Source organism: Alosa pseudoharengus, unplaced genomic scaffold (genome assembly GCF_046254945.1).
Source record: "Alosa pseudoharengus isolate Yale_2024_CS ecotype anadromous, Long Island Sound unplaced genomic scaffold, YU_APseudo_1.1 YU_APseudo_1.1_scf_2, whole genome shotgun sequence".
NCBI lineage: Eukaryota > Metazoa > Chordata > Actinopteri > Clupeiformes > Clupeidae > Alosa > Alosa pseudoharengus.
Genome location: NW_027468663.1, coordinates 38401998 through 38422659, shown reverse-complemented (window position 1 = coordinate 38422659; position 20662 = coordinate 38401998). Strand labels below are relative to the sequence as shown.

Sequence of the window (20662 nt, the reverse complement as noted above, 5' to 3'; positions counted from 1 at the left end):
TATATAAATCAAAAGAATTAACTAAACAAATAATGAGCAAAAGAATATCACCAAAATATATATTACTAATGTGAGCAAAATCATAATAAACAAATTAACTAACAAATTTACCACTACTGAAAGCAAACTAATGTAGCTCCAACACTCCGGCCCCTAATTGTGCATTATCACAATTACTGAACTCTCAAACGGAGCTACACTAAAAATATGTATCCTAACTATATCAAGCACAGATGTCTTCTTGTGTCTTCCTGCCGCACCTACAAAAAAGAGAATGAGAGAGAGAGAGGGAGAGAGAGAGAGAAAGTCAGTCAGTCCATGTGATCACAGTGCTGCCTCCAGCAGCAGGCACAGCTTCGTCACAGGCCTCTCCAGGATGCTGGTCTTCGTTTGGAGGCGGACAGAGCGCACACATCCATTCACATCCGATCTGACATCTAAAACTTTCCCCATCATCCAAGATCCTCTTGGAGCTGTAGCATCTGCCACAAGAACAACATCTCCAGGTATGAGGTTTCTTCTTCGTACTGTCCATTTTTGTCTTTGTTGCATCAATGGCAGGTACTCAGAAATCCACCTCTTCCAGAAGAGTTCCGCCATATACTGTATCTGCTTCCATCTTTTTCTGACATACAGATCATTTCTGTTAAACAGTCCTGGTGGCATAATTGGTTTGCTCTTCAACAACAGAATGTGATTTGGCGTCAAGGTTTCCAGGTCATTTGAATCATCTGAGGCCTTTGTAATAGGCCTATCATTCAATATTGCTTCAACCTCGCAAAAAATTGTTTGGAGTCCTTCATCGTCCAGGGTCTGCTGTTTAAGGACTGAGGTAAGAACACTCTTCACTGAGCGAATCAGGCGCTCCCAAACACCACCTTGATGGGAAGCTGATGGGGTGTTGAATCTCCATTCTATGCCATCCTGAAGAAAGGCTCTTTGAATTTTACCATGATTCAGAGTAGTCAGACATTCCTTGAGCTCACGGCTGGCTCCAACAAAGTTGGTTCCATTGTCGGACCTGAGAGTTGAGACTGGGCCTCGTCTGCAGATGAACCTCCTCACTGAATTTATACAGGAGTCCGTGTCCAATGTGTATGCTACTTCTAAGTGTACAGCACGGCTGGTCATACAGGTGAAGAGCACTCCGTATCTTTTGAGAAGACCTCTGCCCCTTTTAACTTCAACGGGCCCAAAATAATCAACGCCTACATGAGTGAAAGGGGCTTCATCAGGCAACACTCTTTCGGCAGGTAAATCCGCCATCTTTTGTTCAAGGAGTCTTCCTCTGTTGCGTCTGCAAACAATACAGTCTGATATGACCTTTCTGGCAGCAGAGTTTGCATTTATAATCCAATATTTCCGCATTAAACTGGACAACATATAATTTCTTCCAGCATGACCTATCTGCTGATGAATGTGGCGCAGAATTAGTGTTGATACATGCAGGTCTTTTGACAGAATAGCAGGACGCTTGGATTCCACTGGCAGTGAGGCTTTGCTTAACCGACCACCCACTCTGAGGATCTCACCATCCATCACTGGGTCCAATCTGTACAGTGGACTGTTCTTGGATATGGGTTTCACACCACTCTGCAGCGAGGTAATTTCATCGTTAAACTGTTGATGTTGCACATAACGGATGATTGACAACTCTGCCCTGGTCACATCTTGAGGTGTCAGACTCTGTCCTTTGAGCGTAGCCTTAAAGCTCTGCATTTGGCTTTCCACTTGTTGATGACAGTCTGAAGTGTCCATACTGAGGTCAGCAGAGGCATAAAGCTCCTTTCTCCTATGTCCCAATAACACAAGAGTATCCTTGATCTTAAGAATCCAAGCTACAGCTACCTGCAATCTCCTCCAAGATGAAAAGTAATGGATCAGGTGGCTTGTAGCATTGTCTGTGTCTTTAGCAACAGCATTCACGGTCAAGTCTCTTTTGATCTCAGGGTCAGCGCCAGGAATCACCTGAAGGTCCACGTCTAATTTAGGCCACCCATCCTTGGACTTGTAGAGGAAATCAGGACCCATCATCCATCTCCTTCTGTTCAGGAGGTCTTCTGCCCTCATTCCTCTTGACGCCTCATCTGCTGGATTTTCCTTTGTCCCCACATATCTCCACTGATCAACATTAGTTGCCTCTCTGATGACTGCAATTCTGTTGGCCACAAAGGTATGGAATCGCCGGCTTTCATTTGATATATATTTAAGGACTGTTGTGCTGTCGGTCCAGAAAACTGACTTCTCCAGCCTAAGTTGCAACTCCTTCTGTAACATGCGGTCTACTCTTACAGCGAGAACTGCAGCTGTTAGCTCCAGGCGAGGAATAGTCGTTTGCTTCAGCGGAGCAACTCTGGCCTTCCCCATCATAAATGCAACATGCACTTTATTGTCCCTTTCCAGTCTTAAGTAAGAGACAGCTCCATACCCGACCTCACTGGCATCAGAGAAGTGGTGAAGCTGCATAGTGACAGGGTTGCCAAAGTCCTTAGGCTTAATGCAACGATCAATCTTGAACTCTGCCACCTTGTGGAGATCTTCCAACCAGCCAGCCCATTGCTTAGCGAGAACATGGGGAATATCTTCGTCCCATCCAAGGTTTCTTTTACAGAGTTCCTGTAGTAACAACTTAGCCCTCATGCTGAATGGAGCAAGGAAGCCCAATGGGTCGTAGAGGGAGCTAACCACTGAAAGAATTCCTCTTCTCGTCTGTGGTTGCTCTCGTGCGGAGGCCTTAAATCCAAATTGGTCAGTCTCAACGTACCAATGTAGTCCTAATGTGCGTTCAACAGGAAGTTGATCTGTATCCAAATCCAGCTCCATCATGTCTTTTGCTCTGTGGCCTTCGCTGACAGAGCGCAACACTGCACGACTATTGCTGACCCACTTGGACAGAGTGAATCCTCCTTTCTGACAAAGTGCAGTTAAATCCTGGATCGATCATTTTCCTAGCTTCCCCTTCTGAGGCCATTGAACGGAGGCAATCATCAACATAAAAGTTGTTTTTCACTGTACTCACAACCTCTGGAGGGAAGTGTTCTGCGTTGTCATCTGCAGTTCTCCTCAAGGCATAATTGGCACAGCTTGGTGATGATGCAGCTCCAAATAGATGTACCTTCATGCGGTATTCCTGCAGAGCCTGTGCAGTGTCACCACCTGGCCACCAGAGGAAGCGGAGAAAGTTGACGTGCTTATTTGAGACATGAACCTGGTGAAACATAGATTGGATATCAGCCATTATTGCAATAGGTTCCTGCCTAAATCGGACAAAAACTCCAATGAGGCTGTTGGTGAGATCGGGCCCTTGCAAAAGCTGACTATTGAGTGATGTTCCTTTGTATGAGGCTGCACAGTCAAAAACCACTCTTAACTTGCCCTTCTGAGGATGATACACCCCGTGGTGAGGGATATACCACACTTTCCCATTGCTCTGTGTCAGCTGGTCAAGAGGAACTGGCTCAGCATGTCTCTGTGTTATTATTTCATTTAGGAACGTGGTGTATTCCTCCTTAAAAACACTGTTCTTGTCAAACTTTCTTTTCAGGCTACATAAGCGCTGCTCTGCTATATAACGATTATCTGGCAGGGTTACATTTTCCTTTCTGAATGGCAGATCAATGCAGTAATGACCTCCAATTAGTTTTGCTGTGCTACTGACAATATCCATGAACTTAATATCTTCTCTGGACATTTCAATCTGCTCTTCTGATGATTTGTCATTAAAGTCATGCTGATACTGTTTTACAAGCATTTCTTGCAGGTGTTCAACAGAGATGTGGTTTGCTGTTACAGCAGCGTAGCCACTCTTACCTCTACAGCTTCCACCATGAAGAGGACCATTAACGACCCAGCCAACCCTGGTTCTGACGGCGTATGGGCCTTCATTTATGCTATTTATCACTTCCCATGGCTCCAAAACCTTAGGGGCATCAGTTCCAATAAGCAGATCAACATCTGCATGAATGTCATGAAGTATTACATCCTTCAAATATGGCCATGGATCAATATCTGCTTGTCGTGGAATATTAAGTGGAGACACAGGTATAGTTCTTTGAGTCAAAACATCAGGAAGCTCTATGAAATCTTCAACACCCACACCAGACACTTCAAGACCTGACAAAACATGAGCATTCACAACCTTTCGTTGGCCCATCGTTCTCAACAGAATGCTTGTCTTTTACCTCTCAAATTCAGCCTTTTCGCCATGGTTTCTGTACAGAATGTGCCGGAACTGCCAGGATCCAGGAAGGCATATGTCTGAATGATCTTATTAGTCAGTTTGCTTCTGACCTTTACTGCAACAATGGAGAAGGTAGAATCATCTTCCACACCGGCCCCAATATGGCCACATGTCTGAGAGGTTACGGTTGAATCACTTGGAAGGTTCACAGGATGTTTGACTTGTTCTGCAGATGTGCTTTTATCCTGTCTTTCTATATGAAGGACTCCAGGGTGTTTTTGGTGACATACATGGCAATCCAATCGACTCCTACAGTCCTTACTCATGTGGCCTACCTTCAGGCAACCAAAACAAATACCCTTGTCTTTAATGAAATTAATCTTGTCCCGGTGTGCCTTAGCTTTAAACTGTGTGCACTGACCTAATGTGTGGTTTCTCTGCAGGCAGAACAGACAACAATGAGTGGAGGAGGTACTATGTCCTGCAGGCCGTACCATAGCTTCTTCCCTCACAGGAGTGACATTTGTAGCATAACTGCTTCCCTTCCTTCTTTGTCGTAGCTGGCTGCTACATGATGCCTTGACGTTAGTAAGTTGAGGATCTTGAATATTTCCAAAAACTGGATCTAAAGCAATTTTCACTTGTCTCTCAATAAAATTTACAAGATCAATGAATGTGGCTCTCTGTCCTCTTCTTTCTTGTAGATCACATGCAATATTCCTCCATTTTTCTCTTAATTTGTAAGGAAGTTTTAAAATAATGCTCCGCATGTTAGATGGCAAGTCCAGTTCCCTCATATACATTACTTGTTCTGTTAGGTTTGAACATCCTCGGAGAAACAGAGAAAATGATTGTAATCCTTTTACATCTTCACCTTTAACGGGTGTCCAGTTAAATATTTTTTCCATGTAAGCAGATGCAATTTTATGTTCATCTCCAAAGTGCTGAGCAAGAAGACTCTTGGCTCTGTGATAGCCTTGATCTGGAGGTAGATGTTGACAACTATGCACGAGATCCTTTGGCTGTCCCCTAGTGTACTGTTCAAGAAAGTGCAAACAGTCGCTGGGATTATTTGTTTTCTTCTCCACTACATTTTCAAAGGCTCTAATGAAAGATTTGTATTGAAGAGGGTCTCCATCAAAAATAGGCAGATTTCTTGGTGGAAGAACAGAGGACATATTTTGCTGAACCAACAGTGCAGTGATTTCGTTTTGTTTTTGCATAATACCCACCATGTCATTTTGGTTGTTAACACTTTGAGTTTGAGAGTTTAATATATGCCCCATTTGACGTCCATAAGCAGTCTGTACTTCTCCTTGTCTAGGCCTAACAACTGGTACAGGATCAGGTGCAGCAACAACATCAAGAACATCATGTGGGACAAAGGCTTTGGCAAAGGGATCTAAACCGATGGATCTTTGAGGTTTGCTCCTCTCAAAATAAGAGTTCATTCCATCAGATCTTCTTGAACTACACTGCGATGAATTCTTTTCTAAAACTTGAAGCTTTGCAGTTGTGGCCGCTAAGTCTGTTTCAAGCGCCAATTGCTCCTTTTCTCTACGAAGCATTTCCTCCTGCGCTTCTATGTGATGTTTCTTTTTTAGAGCTTCGGAGCGTTTGAGAAGAGCTGCTCTCTCGGCCTCCGCATTAATGCGCGCTGCGGATGTTGCAGAAGTCTTTGATACGCCGGTGGCGCGTGATTTTACAGAACTTGCTCTTACACTTAAGACGTTAGAAATACTGTCTTCAGGTTGTATTCCGTCATCAACGCATTCTGCGTCGATAGGCTCTTTTGGCTGCGAGTATGGATGACCGGCTTTAGACAGCCACTCTTTTATCTCCTCAATAAATGCATGACATGATTTCATCTTCTCTTCAAAGTTTTTAGTTTTAGTGGTAAGTATTGTATCATTTTCTGGTAGAGGCAATTCCATAAATGTTTTATGTATATCGAGTGCTTCTTCGTAATACTTAATGAACAAAGCGAGCTGAGTGTTCACTGCGTCGGCACTTCCAATTAATTCCATTAGGGCACGGATTTTATTCATAATCTTTTTAGCCTGGTTAGTTTTTGCAGTGCGTTTTTCTTGACAGGTTTGTATGTAAAGGCACATTCCCTTAGAAGTCAATTTGATTGACCGCTTTGATTCCGGCCTCTCCACATCGGGTACCGCCTCTACGTCTGACATTTTGTTGCAAACTTAATTGTTGATAATATCAGTAAGTGTCCACAATCGGGCAACAAGGCTAGCAAAAGATGGCAACGTTATCGAAACAACTTCGTTTTTAAAACAAACAGATCCTCTTCATCCACACAAGCGCACAGTCAATTAAAGCAGTCCAAGTTTTAAGTCCATATAACTTTTCATGATGCCGTGTTCCTATACGGCGTTTCTGGCAGTACACATACCAAATGTTGATTTCTTGACTCGGGCCAGGCCTCTGTCTCACGCCAGCAGATAATCCACGAATGTCGAATAAAACAATCCGTGCTTTTCCATCGGGTATCCCAATAATATCCGAAGCGAATTCCAAGGAAAGTTCTTCTTCTTTCTTTAATCCATGGGCGGGTTTTTTACTTGATGTAGTGGCCGTTTGTTAACAAAATAAAATTAAACTTAAATTAAACGACAACTTCTGGCACCCTGGGCAGGTAATGTACGCAGGCAAGAAATAAAATCAATTCCAGGCTGGATTCGGGTTTTTGGCTGGTTTATTTAGTTCCAGCTGCAGCAAACAATACACAGCATCTCTCGCGCTGGTAAAAAACCATGTGCCCACCACCCAGGTGCATACAGGCCTCCTGCTACTTCCTACCTATATTCACCTTTACCTGTGCCCACTACTGCCCCCAAGTGTCTAAACCAAATATTTTAGTAAACTAACCAAAAATAAAGACTACATATATAAATCAAAACAATTAACTAAACAAATAATGAGCAAAAGAATATCACCAAAATATATATTACTAATGTGAGCAAAATCATAATAAACAAATTAACTAACAAATTTACCACTACTGAAAGCAAACTAATGTAGCTCCAACAGTTCTAAAAAGCCTTTCAAATGTGTCAATGACGTCATTCATTAGCACAATGCTAGCGTGTTATGTGCAACAACGACCCAACCTGTAAGAAATCAAAAGGACATAAGTACTCGTTCATTCAACTTTTGACCTATAACCCATGTTGAAGTTATACAAACTACAATCAAATCTGAGATTTGTCAACGACAATCAGGTGAAAGAGACACATTTAGCCGTCTAGCTCCATTGACTCCCATTCATTCTGCACTCATGGCGATCGCCCCCAGTGGAACTCTGGTGGAACTGCATCCAAAATTCGGTACAATGGGACTTAATACAGAGTGGCAAGGCTCTCCGTAGACGGGCTCTGTGCAAACTAATCCGTTGAACGCGACGCGACTATCCAATGAAAGCACAAAGGTTGTAGGTCCTTTGTTCTACCACAACGGTGCCTGTGAAACTTTGGTTCCGCTTACAAGGCACATTAATGTTTTAACAATCTCTTCCATCACCACCTAGTAGTCCATAAAACAAAGAAAGTATTTGGAGAAATATATTGACTGTTGGTGTTTCTGGTCAGGATTTGAGATTGCATTGAGTAGTTAAAATAAAACAACATTTCGAAATGACTCCATCAATGTGGGCCTCAGTGACACCTCCGCGCCCCGCCCCCCCGACAATCATTTTCAAATAATGATATTCACTTCAGTTAAGCCACTTAAATCGGTGCTATACTATGCTATGCAATGCAACGAGTTTTCATCATATTTTTTGACGTTTGGCTTTGTTGCCCATATCAAGCTCAGGCCGTGCAGCGATAAAATGTAACAAATCTGTCCATTTTAAGTTAGCTATCGGAACGTCACATATAACCGTCACGTATGTCCAACCTCTTACGTGTATCTGTCACTTAATATTCATTTCTATACAAACCAAGGTGGCGGATTCCTACACCATAAGTTTATCTAAATTAGCTATGTACCAAAAAATACATTTTACCGTGACTCGAAGAGCTGTAAACAGTGTTGTAAGGCTGTGTGTACAAATCCGCTTGGAGCTCAACCTGCAAGCTACCGTTCACTGGTAACTTGCAGCTAGCTCGGCTGGCGGCACTGTTGCTAAATTACGTTATGAAGTTTGGCACAATACATTCTCACTCAGGATAGGGATCAATAATACCTTTCACTATCCCAAAGATTTAGTATACATCTCTTCTATTATTCATTTCTATTTTATAATGTTGACAATTACATAATCATTGAAAAAAAAACATAGATAGTTCTAACATGAAATAAAAAATTTTCCTTCTTTTTTGAATCAACCTTCCACGCCTCCCCTCAAATTATTTGGCGCTCCCCAGGGGAGGCGCGCCTCACAGTTTGGGAACCTCTGGTATAGGCTATTAATGTGTTGTATACTGTTAAGTACATGCCTAACTTGGTGGTCCATTTGTGAGAAACACTTAAGACAAGTTAAAAAGAACTGACCATGAGCTGCAAACTGTCATTTTAAACTAAATGCCCACACGCGACTGAACGAGGGGAGGCAGCAGGACACCACACATATGTGTAGTACTAGTGGATCAGCACCGTCCCACACACAGTTGCGTTCCATCAACGCATGCCAGTGGGTGTTCCCGACGGTAGCTATGTAAATGACTTGAAGTATAACCGTAATTTGATTGGCTGGTGCTTTCTGTTGTTGTCCGTCGGTACAGCAAAAGTGGAACTTTTCAACACGAGCGACGGGAGCAACGGGACGCAATGGACCCATAATTCAGTTCGGCAACGGATGACGTAAGCCCATGTAAAGTGGACTGGATGCGTCTCCAGCACTGCATCGCAGCTGTGTGTGGGAGCCGTAAGAGTCGTGCTAGCAGCGTGGCCACTTTTAAACACAACTTCTGAAAAGTTTGATGCTGGCTGAAGGATTTAGAATCAGTGAATGACACCATATTAAATGTGTTCAACATGGTATCCATAAATAGTGTTCTTATTGTTGTGTCAGGTGGTTGGACTGCTGCCTTCATTATCACTCTGCTGCTCTTGTTGACACTGCTGATTGGGATGTTTATTCTGTACAGAAAAGGTAAAGCATTGATCTTATTTATTGTTGTGATTATACTGTGGAATGACATGTATCTATGGGAAGGTGAAAAAGATGTCCCCCCAGTGTCCCCTTTTGCTTAATTATGTCTTCAATCCTTCAGGTTTAATCCAGTATCCTGTGACTTCAACACCACCAGGTACACTTGAGCAATTTCAGTGTTTAATAGTGTGTAACACAGGTATCTAAGCGATTATATTCAGTTACACTTTACTTGACAGTGTCGACATAAGAGTGACATGACACTGTCATGAACGTGTCATAAACAAGTCATAAACGTTTATGATATAACGCTTCTGTTATTAAGTGACATTCGGTTTTTGTCATAACAAGCTAGGGTTAGGTTTAGAGTTATGGTTAGGATTAGGGTTAGAGGTTAGGATTAGGGTTAGGGTTAGGTGTCATGTGTCATGACCGTTACATGTGTTCATGACAGTGTCATGAACTCTTGACACTCTTATGTCGATACTGTTAAGAAAAGTGTTACATTATATATTTTTTTATTATATTCACAATTCATATAGAAACATGTGGCTTGTACTACCACAAACTCAAACCGGTTCAAGCACCCCCAATCATGCAGAGAACGTGTAAAAAGTAAAGCAACACCACAAGAATCATGCTCATAAATAATCATGGCATAAATAACGCCTAAATCACACCAGTCTCTCACACATAAATCTCAATGAGCAAATAATACACACAGCACTGCAAACGTGAAACAAGGCAGGTTGGGGGCAAGGAAACCCTTACGATATATTCTAAATAAATGTGTTTGTTTCTCCATCTGTTTTGACTGAAGATGGAGAGAGGCCCACATGTGCTGCTGCAGGTACTGTTGATGTTGTTCTGTTCTTGTTTGTGTATTTGTTGCTGTTATTACTCAACATTTGGAATGTGCAGTTATGTGCATGTCACAATCCAACTGTTTATCCAATAATTTGATCTTTTCCTTGCAGAAGAGTCTTTACCACTTAAAGGTATTTAATCTTAAACGATTGTGCAATGGATATAACTTGTCTGCTTCAACAAAACATTACTGAGTTGTCACTGCAACATCACTCTTCTGATTTTAAAAGATAAAATGGAAGGGAAGCTGAAAACTGCAGACAAAGAAACAAACACAGCAGTGACAGGTAAATACCCACCAAGTTTATTTCAAATGTTTACGGCATTACATTACATTACATCTTTACAAATATCTCTTTCCTACCCAGAATGGGCAGAGAAGGACACAAACACGAATGATTCCATCCTTCTGACACCAGGTATCATCTGACTATTTAACTGTTTAGTTAATACATGAATTGAAATTCAAAAAGTAAATGTTGGTTTTGCATTTCAGAATGGGACTTATTGAAATCACATGCAGGTAAATTCCTCAGTATGACCATTTAAGTTTAAATATATTGAGAATACAGTATGTGTATATTATTTTCACTGTGTTACTTGTTTCAGTTAAGAACATCAGTCTGGACAATAGCACTGTCCCTCCTTTTCTGGAGGTGAGAGATTTAAGAAGAAACACAGAAGTGATGTGTCCTGATCCTCTGAAAGCCCAGGGCCATGGGAACAAGTTTCCCCATGTTCTGTGTAAGGAGAGATTCAGATCAGGAAAGCACTGTTGGGGGGTGAAGATTTGTGAAGAAGGAAAAAATATTGAAGCTAAGATTGACTCAAAACAGAAACAGTCGTGGTATGTGGGGGTGTGCAGTGATACAGCAGAGCGAACACACAGAGTCCCTTTAACCCCAAAGAATGGCTTCTGGGTTCTTCAGTATGAGAAAGGAACTGGACTCTTAGCCCACACTGACCCTCCAACTCCAGTGCAGGTGGAAACAATGTTTAGAAGGCTGGGAGTGTTTCTGGACTGTGACAAACACACTCTGTCCTTTTACAATGTGGACACTAAATTACACTTGTGCACCTTTGAGAATGTGAGAGCTGCCTATGTCAACCTTAAATCACAGTGCACCTCTAAGAATGAGAGACCTCCCAACAGCCTGATTCCTCTGATTAGTCCTGGAGTCAGAGACTCTTTGGTCATGAAGATACGTGCAGATGTAGAGGGCTAAAGGGCAAATAAGACAAAGCAAAATACAGTTGAGATGGTGGAGAAGAGGAAAACAGCATTACAGAAAACCAGGGGTTAAAGTGTGTGTGTGTGTGGGGGGGGGGGGGGGTACGCAGTTCCGCCACCTCAGATAAATTAATAATAAATATAGCCGCAAGCGGCAATGGCGGGCCCGAGAACCTAAAAGAACTACAGATGAACAGGTTATGATTGTTATTGTTGTGGATTGTAGTGATGCACATTTCCTAATTGAGTTTTACGAAATGAGTCAAAGGACAACTTGCCTCATATTCCCATTTTATTCCCACTTTATTTCAACAGTTTATAATACAAACTCTTAAACATTACATAAACAATACTTGTTTACACTATATTTTTCTGAAAGCTACATATCTCTGGAGTATTAAATGGTATGATAGCAAGTTGGATCTTGTAGCTTTGTGGCTGTACAGGCCTTCAAAGTTGACCTCTGATTTGAAAAAAGGAAATTCCCCCTATTGCCTTTTTTTTTGTTAAACCACTCATAAGAGCCCAGAAAATAATCCAAACCTCATTATTACTGATGCATATGTGGTGTTTGATGTTGGCATACATCTTTTGAATCACTATGTGATTTTGCCCTTCATTTTGGTTGATAAAATACAAGATTTATGTGTAATAATGAGCAAATCTACGTTTTCAGAGACACAACGTGTTGCAGCACTAATTGAAATGCCCACTACCTCATTAATCAATGTATTTATACCTTCCTACCTCCCAGCAGAGACTTGAAATACAAATGATTACATAGGTCTGCATTTCTATGCTATTTACTATTTGTAAATGTACTATTCGGAAACACCCCAAAATTCAGTAAATTAGTATTTTATTGAAACTACCCATAAGAGATATTTCAAGAGATCAAAACATCATGATTACCAATCACATATTACCTTTACATTCAAGGAATACCATATGAAAATTGTTCACATCACCACATGTACCCAGCTAAATATTATAATTTTATAATGTCCAGGGCACATGAAATACATACAGTAATTTCCTGTGTATTAGCCGTATTGTGTATAAGCCACAGGACAGTGTTTTATGCAAGTTAAAAGAAACAAAACCATATACCATATTAACTGCCCCCGTGTATTAACCTCATAGCTGAAGACATTTTGCAAAATCATTTTATAAGCTGCAGCTAATAGTTGGGAAATTATGGTAATTGCATCACAGGTGCTAAAATGATCTACATTATACATTTCAGTTGTACTTTTGACTAGTAAGAATGTGGGAATGAGATGTAGATGATCTGGTTGGTAAAAATATTCATACTTTACACATTGTTATCATTATGTACAATTATTATTATTATTATTATTATTATTATTATCATACTTAAAATTGTCTTTCATCTGATGTTAAAATAATGGGTAAGGCTATTTGCACCCCTGGTACAATTAGCAGTGTATGCTATTCGTACCCTGGTGCAATAAGAAGTGAATTCTATTCGTACCCCGGTGCACACAGCAATGTGTCCTATTAGTACCCCGTCTGGTACAAATATCAATGTATGCTATTCGTACCCCGGTGCACACAGCAATGTGTTCTATTAGTACCTCGTCTGGTACAAATATCAATGTATGCTATTCGTACCCCGGTGCACACAGCAATGTGTTCTATTAGTACCTTGTCTGGTACAAATATCAGTGTATGCTATTTGCACCCCTGTGCATTTAATCTGGCATATTGATCACACAATGTAATAATATTTTTTTTTTTAAACAAGCAACATGTTTTTTTGTTGTTACATAACAGAGAATAGCTCAGCTGTGTAATCACTCTGAATAAGGTATGCTGTTTGCATCAATGTACAGTTAGAAGTGGATGCTATTCGTACGCAGGTGTTTATAGTACTGCATGCTATTTACACCCTGGTGCATGAACTAGCTAATTGTTGCAATCAAAACTTCCGTTTGAGAACCGATTTCTTATTCAAATTGCGCGCCTTCTCTCCAGAGACGTTGGTACACATGCAAACTCACTCCGCCAAAACGCATCATACGGTAATCAAACCCCGGTCTCCCGGGTACCAGCCCTTGGCTGTAACCACTGCACTATCTGCTTCGACAAGAAGCTGAGGTTTGCAGGTAAACTTATAGTTTATAGGCCTGAACGACATATTCACGAAATTTCTGTTAGCTAACAAACGATCTCAACTTTAATATGAACAGATATTAGTGCTGAAACCGTTCAGAATTCTTCACTTTCTGCTGACGAAAAAACTAATGTCGGCCATGTTTTTTGGGCACACGAGCAACATGTTTTTGTTGTTATGTAACAGGGTGTGAATAGCCCAGTTGCGTGGCCAAACCAGGGGTACGAATAGACACTCCGTAAAATAATTTCCATTGAAAAGAAATAATAACTATTTTCCAAATTTTGATCTACAAGTACATGCATTTTAGCCTGGCCCTTACCACCTGTGACTACGAATTCTCTTCGTCATACAGTCTGGAACAAAGTAATAATAATCTGTCTCCGTAATGGGCGGATGCTTGTTTTGAGGTTTAAAATCATTGGAGTTCCCTTAACCAATCAGCAACGTTTGGTAATGACGTGTGCTGTGCGCCGGAGTTCAGGCTTTTACGCTTACCACTTCCGCTTCAGGCTCTTCTGCTCTCAGTAGTAAACAGACCGCTGGCTAGTATGCAGGCTACCTGACCGCTAGGGCAGTCTCTTCGTAGTGGATATATCTCTAACTTGCGCCAGCCACAGACCGAGAGTTGTATACCAAAAGCGTCACGTCGCCGAGATTATATCAGCTCTTGTCACACGCCAGTTTTCCCTGTTATCTCTTCTCGCCGCTTATCAGACGATTGTTGTTCTACGCAGCCCGGTGACTTCGTCGGAGCTTACTTTGTTCTCCACGGGCTGTTCAGACTACACTCTCGGATAAGTTGGATTGTACTGACGACCTACGTGTTATTTAACCTGGAGCTTGCCTCGGCATAAAACAACGCAGCCTACCTTGAGCCACGCTCGGTGACTGGCTAACGTTACTGTCCACAAGCACGGTAGCCTCGCCTGGAGCCCAGCTCGGCCACAGGCTAGCCTCTGTCAAACACAAACACGGAGCGGTTTACCTTGAGCCCAGTTCAGTAACCGCTAGTCCCAGTCAAGCACAATCACAGCAGCCTTATCTTGAGCTCCGCTCGGTAACAGGCTAGCTCACGTCAAGACACACCGCCTCGCCTTGAGCCCCGCTCGGTAGGGTAGCTAACATTCCATTCCTTAAGTAGGCCTAGGCCTATGCCGCATTGATTTTGTTAAGGTAATTTGAGAGTAGGGGGGAGAATAACGAGCAGCAAACGTTTATTTGAAAACATGATAAGTAGTGATGCATGTAGTAGCCTACACTTGTGCGTTTAGGTTTAGCTATCACCATCTGATAAATCAAACTTTTCCCAAAGCCAGTTGGAAGGAGAGTTATAAGACGTCCTTGCCATTTATAAAATTGACAAGACAAGCCTCTTGTTCCTGCTTTAATTGCGTAATGCCCTCGAGAGTTAAGACAACTTCGTGGATAGCTTCTAGCGTCTCTTCCTCCGTCGCCATTGTTGCTATGCTGTTGAACTACAAGCTTCGCTGGACTACAAGCAACTCGGCAGGCAAGTTCCGCGTCATCACTCAACTGTTCGCTGATTGGCGCGGTCGTATGCGAACCGCATACTGTCGGTTGGGCCAGACTACGTGCGAGGCTGAAATCAAATTTTGGCCGGAAGTACGTAGGATGGTAACACCAGGCTACATACATTTACAACAGTTTTAAAAATTCTACACAGTTAGATCTGATGAGACAGAAACTGAAATTGGATCAATCCATTTTCAGAGGAACATGAGTTCATTTGCATATCTACAGCAGGCAAAGCAACACGAGGTTAGGGATGATCTAATTCAGGCTCATACTACAGGCAAAGATCATGACATAGAGGCTGGAGTCAGATACACCTAAGCACAAATTCCATGATACATTGACAAAGCAAAAATGAAATACATTTACGAGCATGGGTCAAAAAAGAAAACACAGGCACATGGCAAGACCATCATGTTAAAGACTGGACATGAGAGAAGTCTTTTGTCACCCTTTGGACCTTAACCATGGTCATTGGCGACACCTGAGGGGACCCCAAGGAAAACCTCTAAAGCAGCACTTGCAAAGCATTTGCAGAAACTTGCATCACTATCAGATAATCTTCCAGATGAATATAATACAGCAACAATCATTGATGGAATGTCTCTGGTCCAGAAGGTCAATAACAATGTCTCAACTTATGCAGACATTGCTGCTGCTATTCATAGCATGATCCGTAAAGAGGCAAGAGGCAGATCATTTTTTAGATTAAATTAGATTAGATTTAACTTTATTGTCATTGTGCAGAGAACAAGTACAGAGACAACGAAATGCAGTTTGTGTCTAACCAGAAGTGCAAAAAAGCAGAAAAGTACTACGTAAAGTACTACGTTGAAAGTAGTAAGAACAATATAGATATATGCAGTGTATTAACAGAATATATTACAGAAAAACTGAATAAATATGGATATTTAGTATGAACCATATAGACAGATACAGTATGTACAACTATGTGCAGTGTGGTAAAAGTACCATTGTAGTGCAGAAACAGTAACATTACAATAGTATTAATAATAAGTGTATGTGCAGGATGAAAAGCAGTAGAATATGGCTATGTACAGTATAAGTGTAATTACAGTATGTACATTTGTAAATAAATAGATGGATGGGATAGATGGGTGGGATAGGGTAGTGCAGTTGTGGGGGGGGGGCTAGGGGATGTCCGCCTCCTTGTTGTCTCTGTCAAGGTTGCCATGGTCGTGGACACCTCAACAGGCACAGGCAAGGAGGCATCAGGCGGGGGCGGGGCAGGGGGTGATGGGGGCTTAGTTTGTTGGATGCAGAGCTAGTCACCAGAACAATTCATTTAATTCATCGTTGTCACCAGGATGCAGAGCTAGAGTTCAGTAGGGTGACAGCCGCAGGAAAAGAAGCTTCCTCTGAACCTGCTGGTTCGGATGCAGAGAGACCTGTAACGCCTCCCGGAGGGGAGTGGGGTGAACAGTCTGTGGTTGGGGTGAGAACAGTCTTTGATTATGCGCACCTTACGCAAGCATCGCTTGCCCTGGATGGCCTTGATGGAGGGGAGTGAGGAACCGGTGATGTGTTGGGCAGTTTTCACCACCCTCTGCAGTGCTTTCCGGTCGTGGGCAGAGCAGTTGCCATACCAAACTGTGACACAGTTGGTGAGGATGCTCTCGATGTTGCAGCGGTAGACGTTCACCAGGATCTGAGGAGACAGATGGACCTCAGAAAGAAGAGACGCTGGTGAGCCTTTTTGATCAGGGTAGAGGTGTTGAGGGTCCAAGAGAGGTCCTCAGAGATGTGGACACCCAGAAACTTGAAGCTGGTGACATGCTCCACCTCAGTCCTGTTGATGAAAATAGGTGTGTGTGTGCTAGCTTTAGACTTCCTGAAGTCCACAATGAGCTCTTTGGTCTTCTTGGTGTTGAGAGCCAGGTTGTTATCAGTGCACCACGATGTTAGGTGCTGGACCTCCTCCCTGTAGGCCGTCTCATCGTTATTGCTGATGAGCCCAATCACCGTAGTGTTATCTGCAAACTTGACAATGGTGTTAGAGCCATGTACAGGTGTGCAGTCGTAGGTGAAGAGGGAGTAGAGGAGAGGGCTCAGCACACATCCCTGTGGTACACTGGTGTTCGATGGTTGAGGAGGTGAGGTCATAGGTGAGACTGAGGTCTGTTGGTTAGGAAGTCCAGAATCCAGAAAGTTTGTTTTTTCTTTTATCACATACACATATATTGGTAGATGTTTTTTCTTTACCTTGACATGTTTCGACGTATACTTCCGTCTTCATCAAAAGGTCACACGGTGGAGTAGTGTGACGCGTTTTTATCAGCTGATGTTGTTACGGAGGTGTGATCCACCTGTCAGTTTTTTGACAGGTGGACCACACCTCCTGCATGCCAGTCATTAAGCAGTAGAACAACCGATACCACCGCTGGATAAAGGAGGCGATTGAAATAAGAAAGCGGAGCCCAAAGACGATGAACAAAGATGAGGGAGCATATATGCTCTCCCATACCTGGAGTGCCGTCCTAGGGGGCGGCTGACTGACAGCAGGAGGTGTGGTCCACCTGTCAAAAAACTGACAGGTGGATCAAACCTCCGTAACAACATCAGCTGATAAAAACAAGTCACACTACTCCACCGTGTGACCATCTGATGAAGATGGAAGTATACGTCGAAACATGTCAAGGTAAAGAAAAAACATATACCAATATATGTGCATGTGATAAAAGAAAAAACATACTTATTTATCTCAAGTGTAGACAATGAATGCAATACAAGTAGTCCAGAATCCAGTTACAGAGGGAGGTATTGATGCCCAGTTCACTGAGTTTGGTGATCAGTTTGGAGGGGATGATGGTGTTGAAAGCTGAGCTGAAGTCAATGAACAGCATTCTTACATAGGTGTTGCTATTGTCAAGGTGGGACAGGGCAGAGTGAAGTGCCATAGAGATGGCATCCTCTGTGCTCCTGTTCTGACGATGAATTCAATGAATAGATTAAAGATCCTTTGTACTCGTTTCAGCTACAATTTAAAAAACATTTGTACTGCAGACCTATGTATGTCATCATTTAATATTAATTTCAACTCGCAATTGAAAGTAAGGAAGGTAGAATAGTAATGAATAAGGTCTGCATTCAGGTATTGCAATAACATGTTGCTCTGAAAACTCAAATTAGCTTTTTTTTGCACATAAATCTTGAATTTTATCAACCAAAATGAAGAGCAAAATCCAACCCGTTCTCATCTCAGGGCGTCATATAAGGCCGTTTTGTCACGTCCTTCGGCGTTTTCTATCCACGCATATAGCACCCTTTCGCGTGTAGGTGCACGCTCATGGCTTTCAACCAACTTCAGCGTAAAACCACCCGCGATGTTATTAGACGCTCTGGGCTTCACTCGTCATTAATTCACCACAATGTTGAACGACTGCACAGACGTAGGGTTTGAGCAACAACGAGTTATGTTTCCTCCATGATGATTGGTTAAAACAGGAGGTCATTAATCGTTTTTGATATAGGAGTTTATTGGCCGTTTTAACACCTTTATTGTGCGAGAGAGACGCTCATGGCTTTCTCCAATGCAACCCACGGGCGTTTCACAGGACGCATTCGGATTTGGCCAAATTGCAATACAAGGGCGACATATCCGACGCTTTCAGCAACAGTGCGGACAATTTGGTTTTGTTTTAAATTATCCAGTAGCCTAACCTTAATTTAAACCTGGACGTGTGCTTGGTAGGTCTAACAAAAAAACCCACAATAACAGGTGAAATCCCGTGCCATCTATTGCCCGCATAGAGGAGTATATTGGCCGTTTTCAATACCTTTACCGTGCGAGAGAGAGATGGCTTTCTCCAATCCAACCCACGTTTCACAGGACGCTTTCGGATTTGGCCTTCAATCCAAGGGCGACATATCTTACGCTTTCAGTAAAAGCGCGGACAATTTGCTTTTGTTTCAAATGATCCAGTAACCTTAATTTAAACATGAATGTGTGCTTGTTAGGCTTGGCCAAAAAACACAATAATATGTGACATGCCCATGCCATCTATTGCCTGCATAGAGGATTTGATTGGTCATTTTCAAAACCCTCATCGTGCGAGAGAGACGCTCATGGCTTTCTTCAATGCAACCCACGGGCGTTTCACAGGACGCTTTTGGATGTGGCCAAATTGCAATACAAGGGCGACATATCCAACGCTTTCAGCAACAGTGCGGACAATTTGGTTTTGTTTTAAATTATCCAGTAGCCTAACCTTAATTTAAACATCGACGTGTGCTTGGTAGGTCTAACAAAAAAAACCCCACAATAACAGGTGACATGCCCGTGCCATCTATTGCCCGCATAGAGGAGTATATTGGCCGTTTCCAACACCTTTACCGTGCGAGAGAGACGCTCATGGCTTTCTTCAATAAAACCCACATATGCGTTTCACAGGACGCATTCGGATTTGGCCTTTCTAAGAGCGACATATCGGACGCTTTCAGTAACAGTGCGGGCAATTTGCTTTTATTTTAAATTATCCATAATCTTAATTCAAATATAAATGTGCGCTTGGTAAGCCTAACCAAAAAAGTCAATAATATGTGACATGCCCATCTAATGCCAGCTTAGAGGAGTTGCTGTACACCTGCATCGCGAGAGGGACAATGCAACCCACACAGGCGTTTAACATGACGCATTGGGTACGCATTCGCGGCAAAGGCCAACGCGCAGCACATAGCCCATTGATTTCCTATGGAGAGCGCAATGCGTAGTTAACGCGTCCGCTATGCATCTCGGGAAGGCGGCGCGGCGGTGCGTCGGGAGGTTAACGCTAGGCGGTTAGCCAATGAAAGTACATCTTCGGTACACAAGTTCTCTCTTTTGCTCTAGTCTTCCGGTCCGCCTGCCAGAAATATTTGTTCCGCCTGCTCCGCGTGTTAGTTTAGTGAAAATATATTAAGCTATGGTGGCGAAGCCATTAAGTTTAGAATAAGTTCGCCACTGCACCCTATCAAAAAGACCTTGTTTGCGACTTGAACCAAGACAGAAGGTGCTTTGGAGGAACATGTCAGTGATATGTGTGAGTGTTTCAATAAAAGATGTTAAAATTCCTTGCATTGGTTAACAGTATTACGTACAGCTGCAGGCCAGTTTCATATTATTTTAGGGTCTTCGTGTAGCCAGTACAATTACATTTCTCTGTCCATAATATTGCATTTCTGTAGTAAAGTGCAGTAGTAAGTGCAATGTCCCAGGTAGACTACTGTATTTTCCTGCATATGAACTGTAAATAATGGAGTTACATTTTGTATTTGAATGTTTACCTAATTTTTTAGACAAACTGAAAAATAACAGCGGTCATCTCACATAGTTTACATTAGTCATAACTTCTCACAAACAGATATGTTTATGGATGGATTTAATCTATCTATCTATCTATCTATCTATGCATGTGTGTGTGTGTGTGTGTGTGTGTTATCCCTCTCTCAGTCCTTCTGTAAAGCACTGGAGTACCTGAGCTACATTTCTCAAAGTGAACCCTCATACAGAGACCCTACTGAGTACTACGCAGAGGCGCCTGGCGGTACAGCTACAAGGTCAACCTCAGCATAGATGAGTCCAGAATCCACGCCCCTCAG

At 42.3% G+C, this 20662-nt stretch overlaps 1 protein-coding gene and 1 long non-coding RNA gene across 4 annotated transcripts in view; one reads left to right on the top strand and one right to left on the bottom strand.

Annotated features, from left to right (window-relative positions):
• Positions 1-324: 324 nt before the first annotated feature.
• Positions 325-2925, bottom strand: LOC143133499 (uncharacterized). The gene is made up of 2 exons (XM_076293263.1): positions 951-2925; positions 325-482 (listed from the first exon to the last, which is right to left on the bottom strand). Exons 1-2 carry the CDS (start codon positions 2824-2826, stop codon positions 325-327), a joined length of 2034 nt encoding a protein of 677 aa, XP_076149378.1. The 5' UTR covers positions 2827-2925.
• Positions 2926-19995: 17070 nt separating this feature from the next.
• LOC143135274 (uncharacterized) overlaps positions 19996-20662 on the top strand; it is a 3458-nt gene continuing 2791 nt past the window's right edge. For all 3 annotated transcript variants that reach the window (XR_012988879.1, XR_012988878.1, XR_012988877.1), the window contains exons 1-2: positions 19996-20103; positions 20514-20662. This is a non-coding gene — a long non-coding RNA (uncharacterized LOC143135274). The remainder of the gene's footprint in view (positions 20104-20513) is intronic.

Coding starts and splice junctions, on each gene's coding strand:
- LOC143133499 (XM_076293263.1), bottom strand. CDS start 2,826: ATGATGGAGCTGGATTTGGATACAGATCAACTTCCTGTTGAACGCACA. Junction 483..950: donor TCTGACTACTCTGAATCATG/GTAAAATTCAAA, acceptor TTCTTGTGGCAG/ATGCTACAGCTCCAAGAGGA.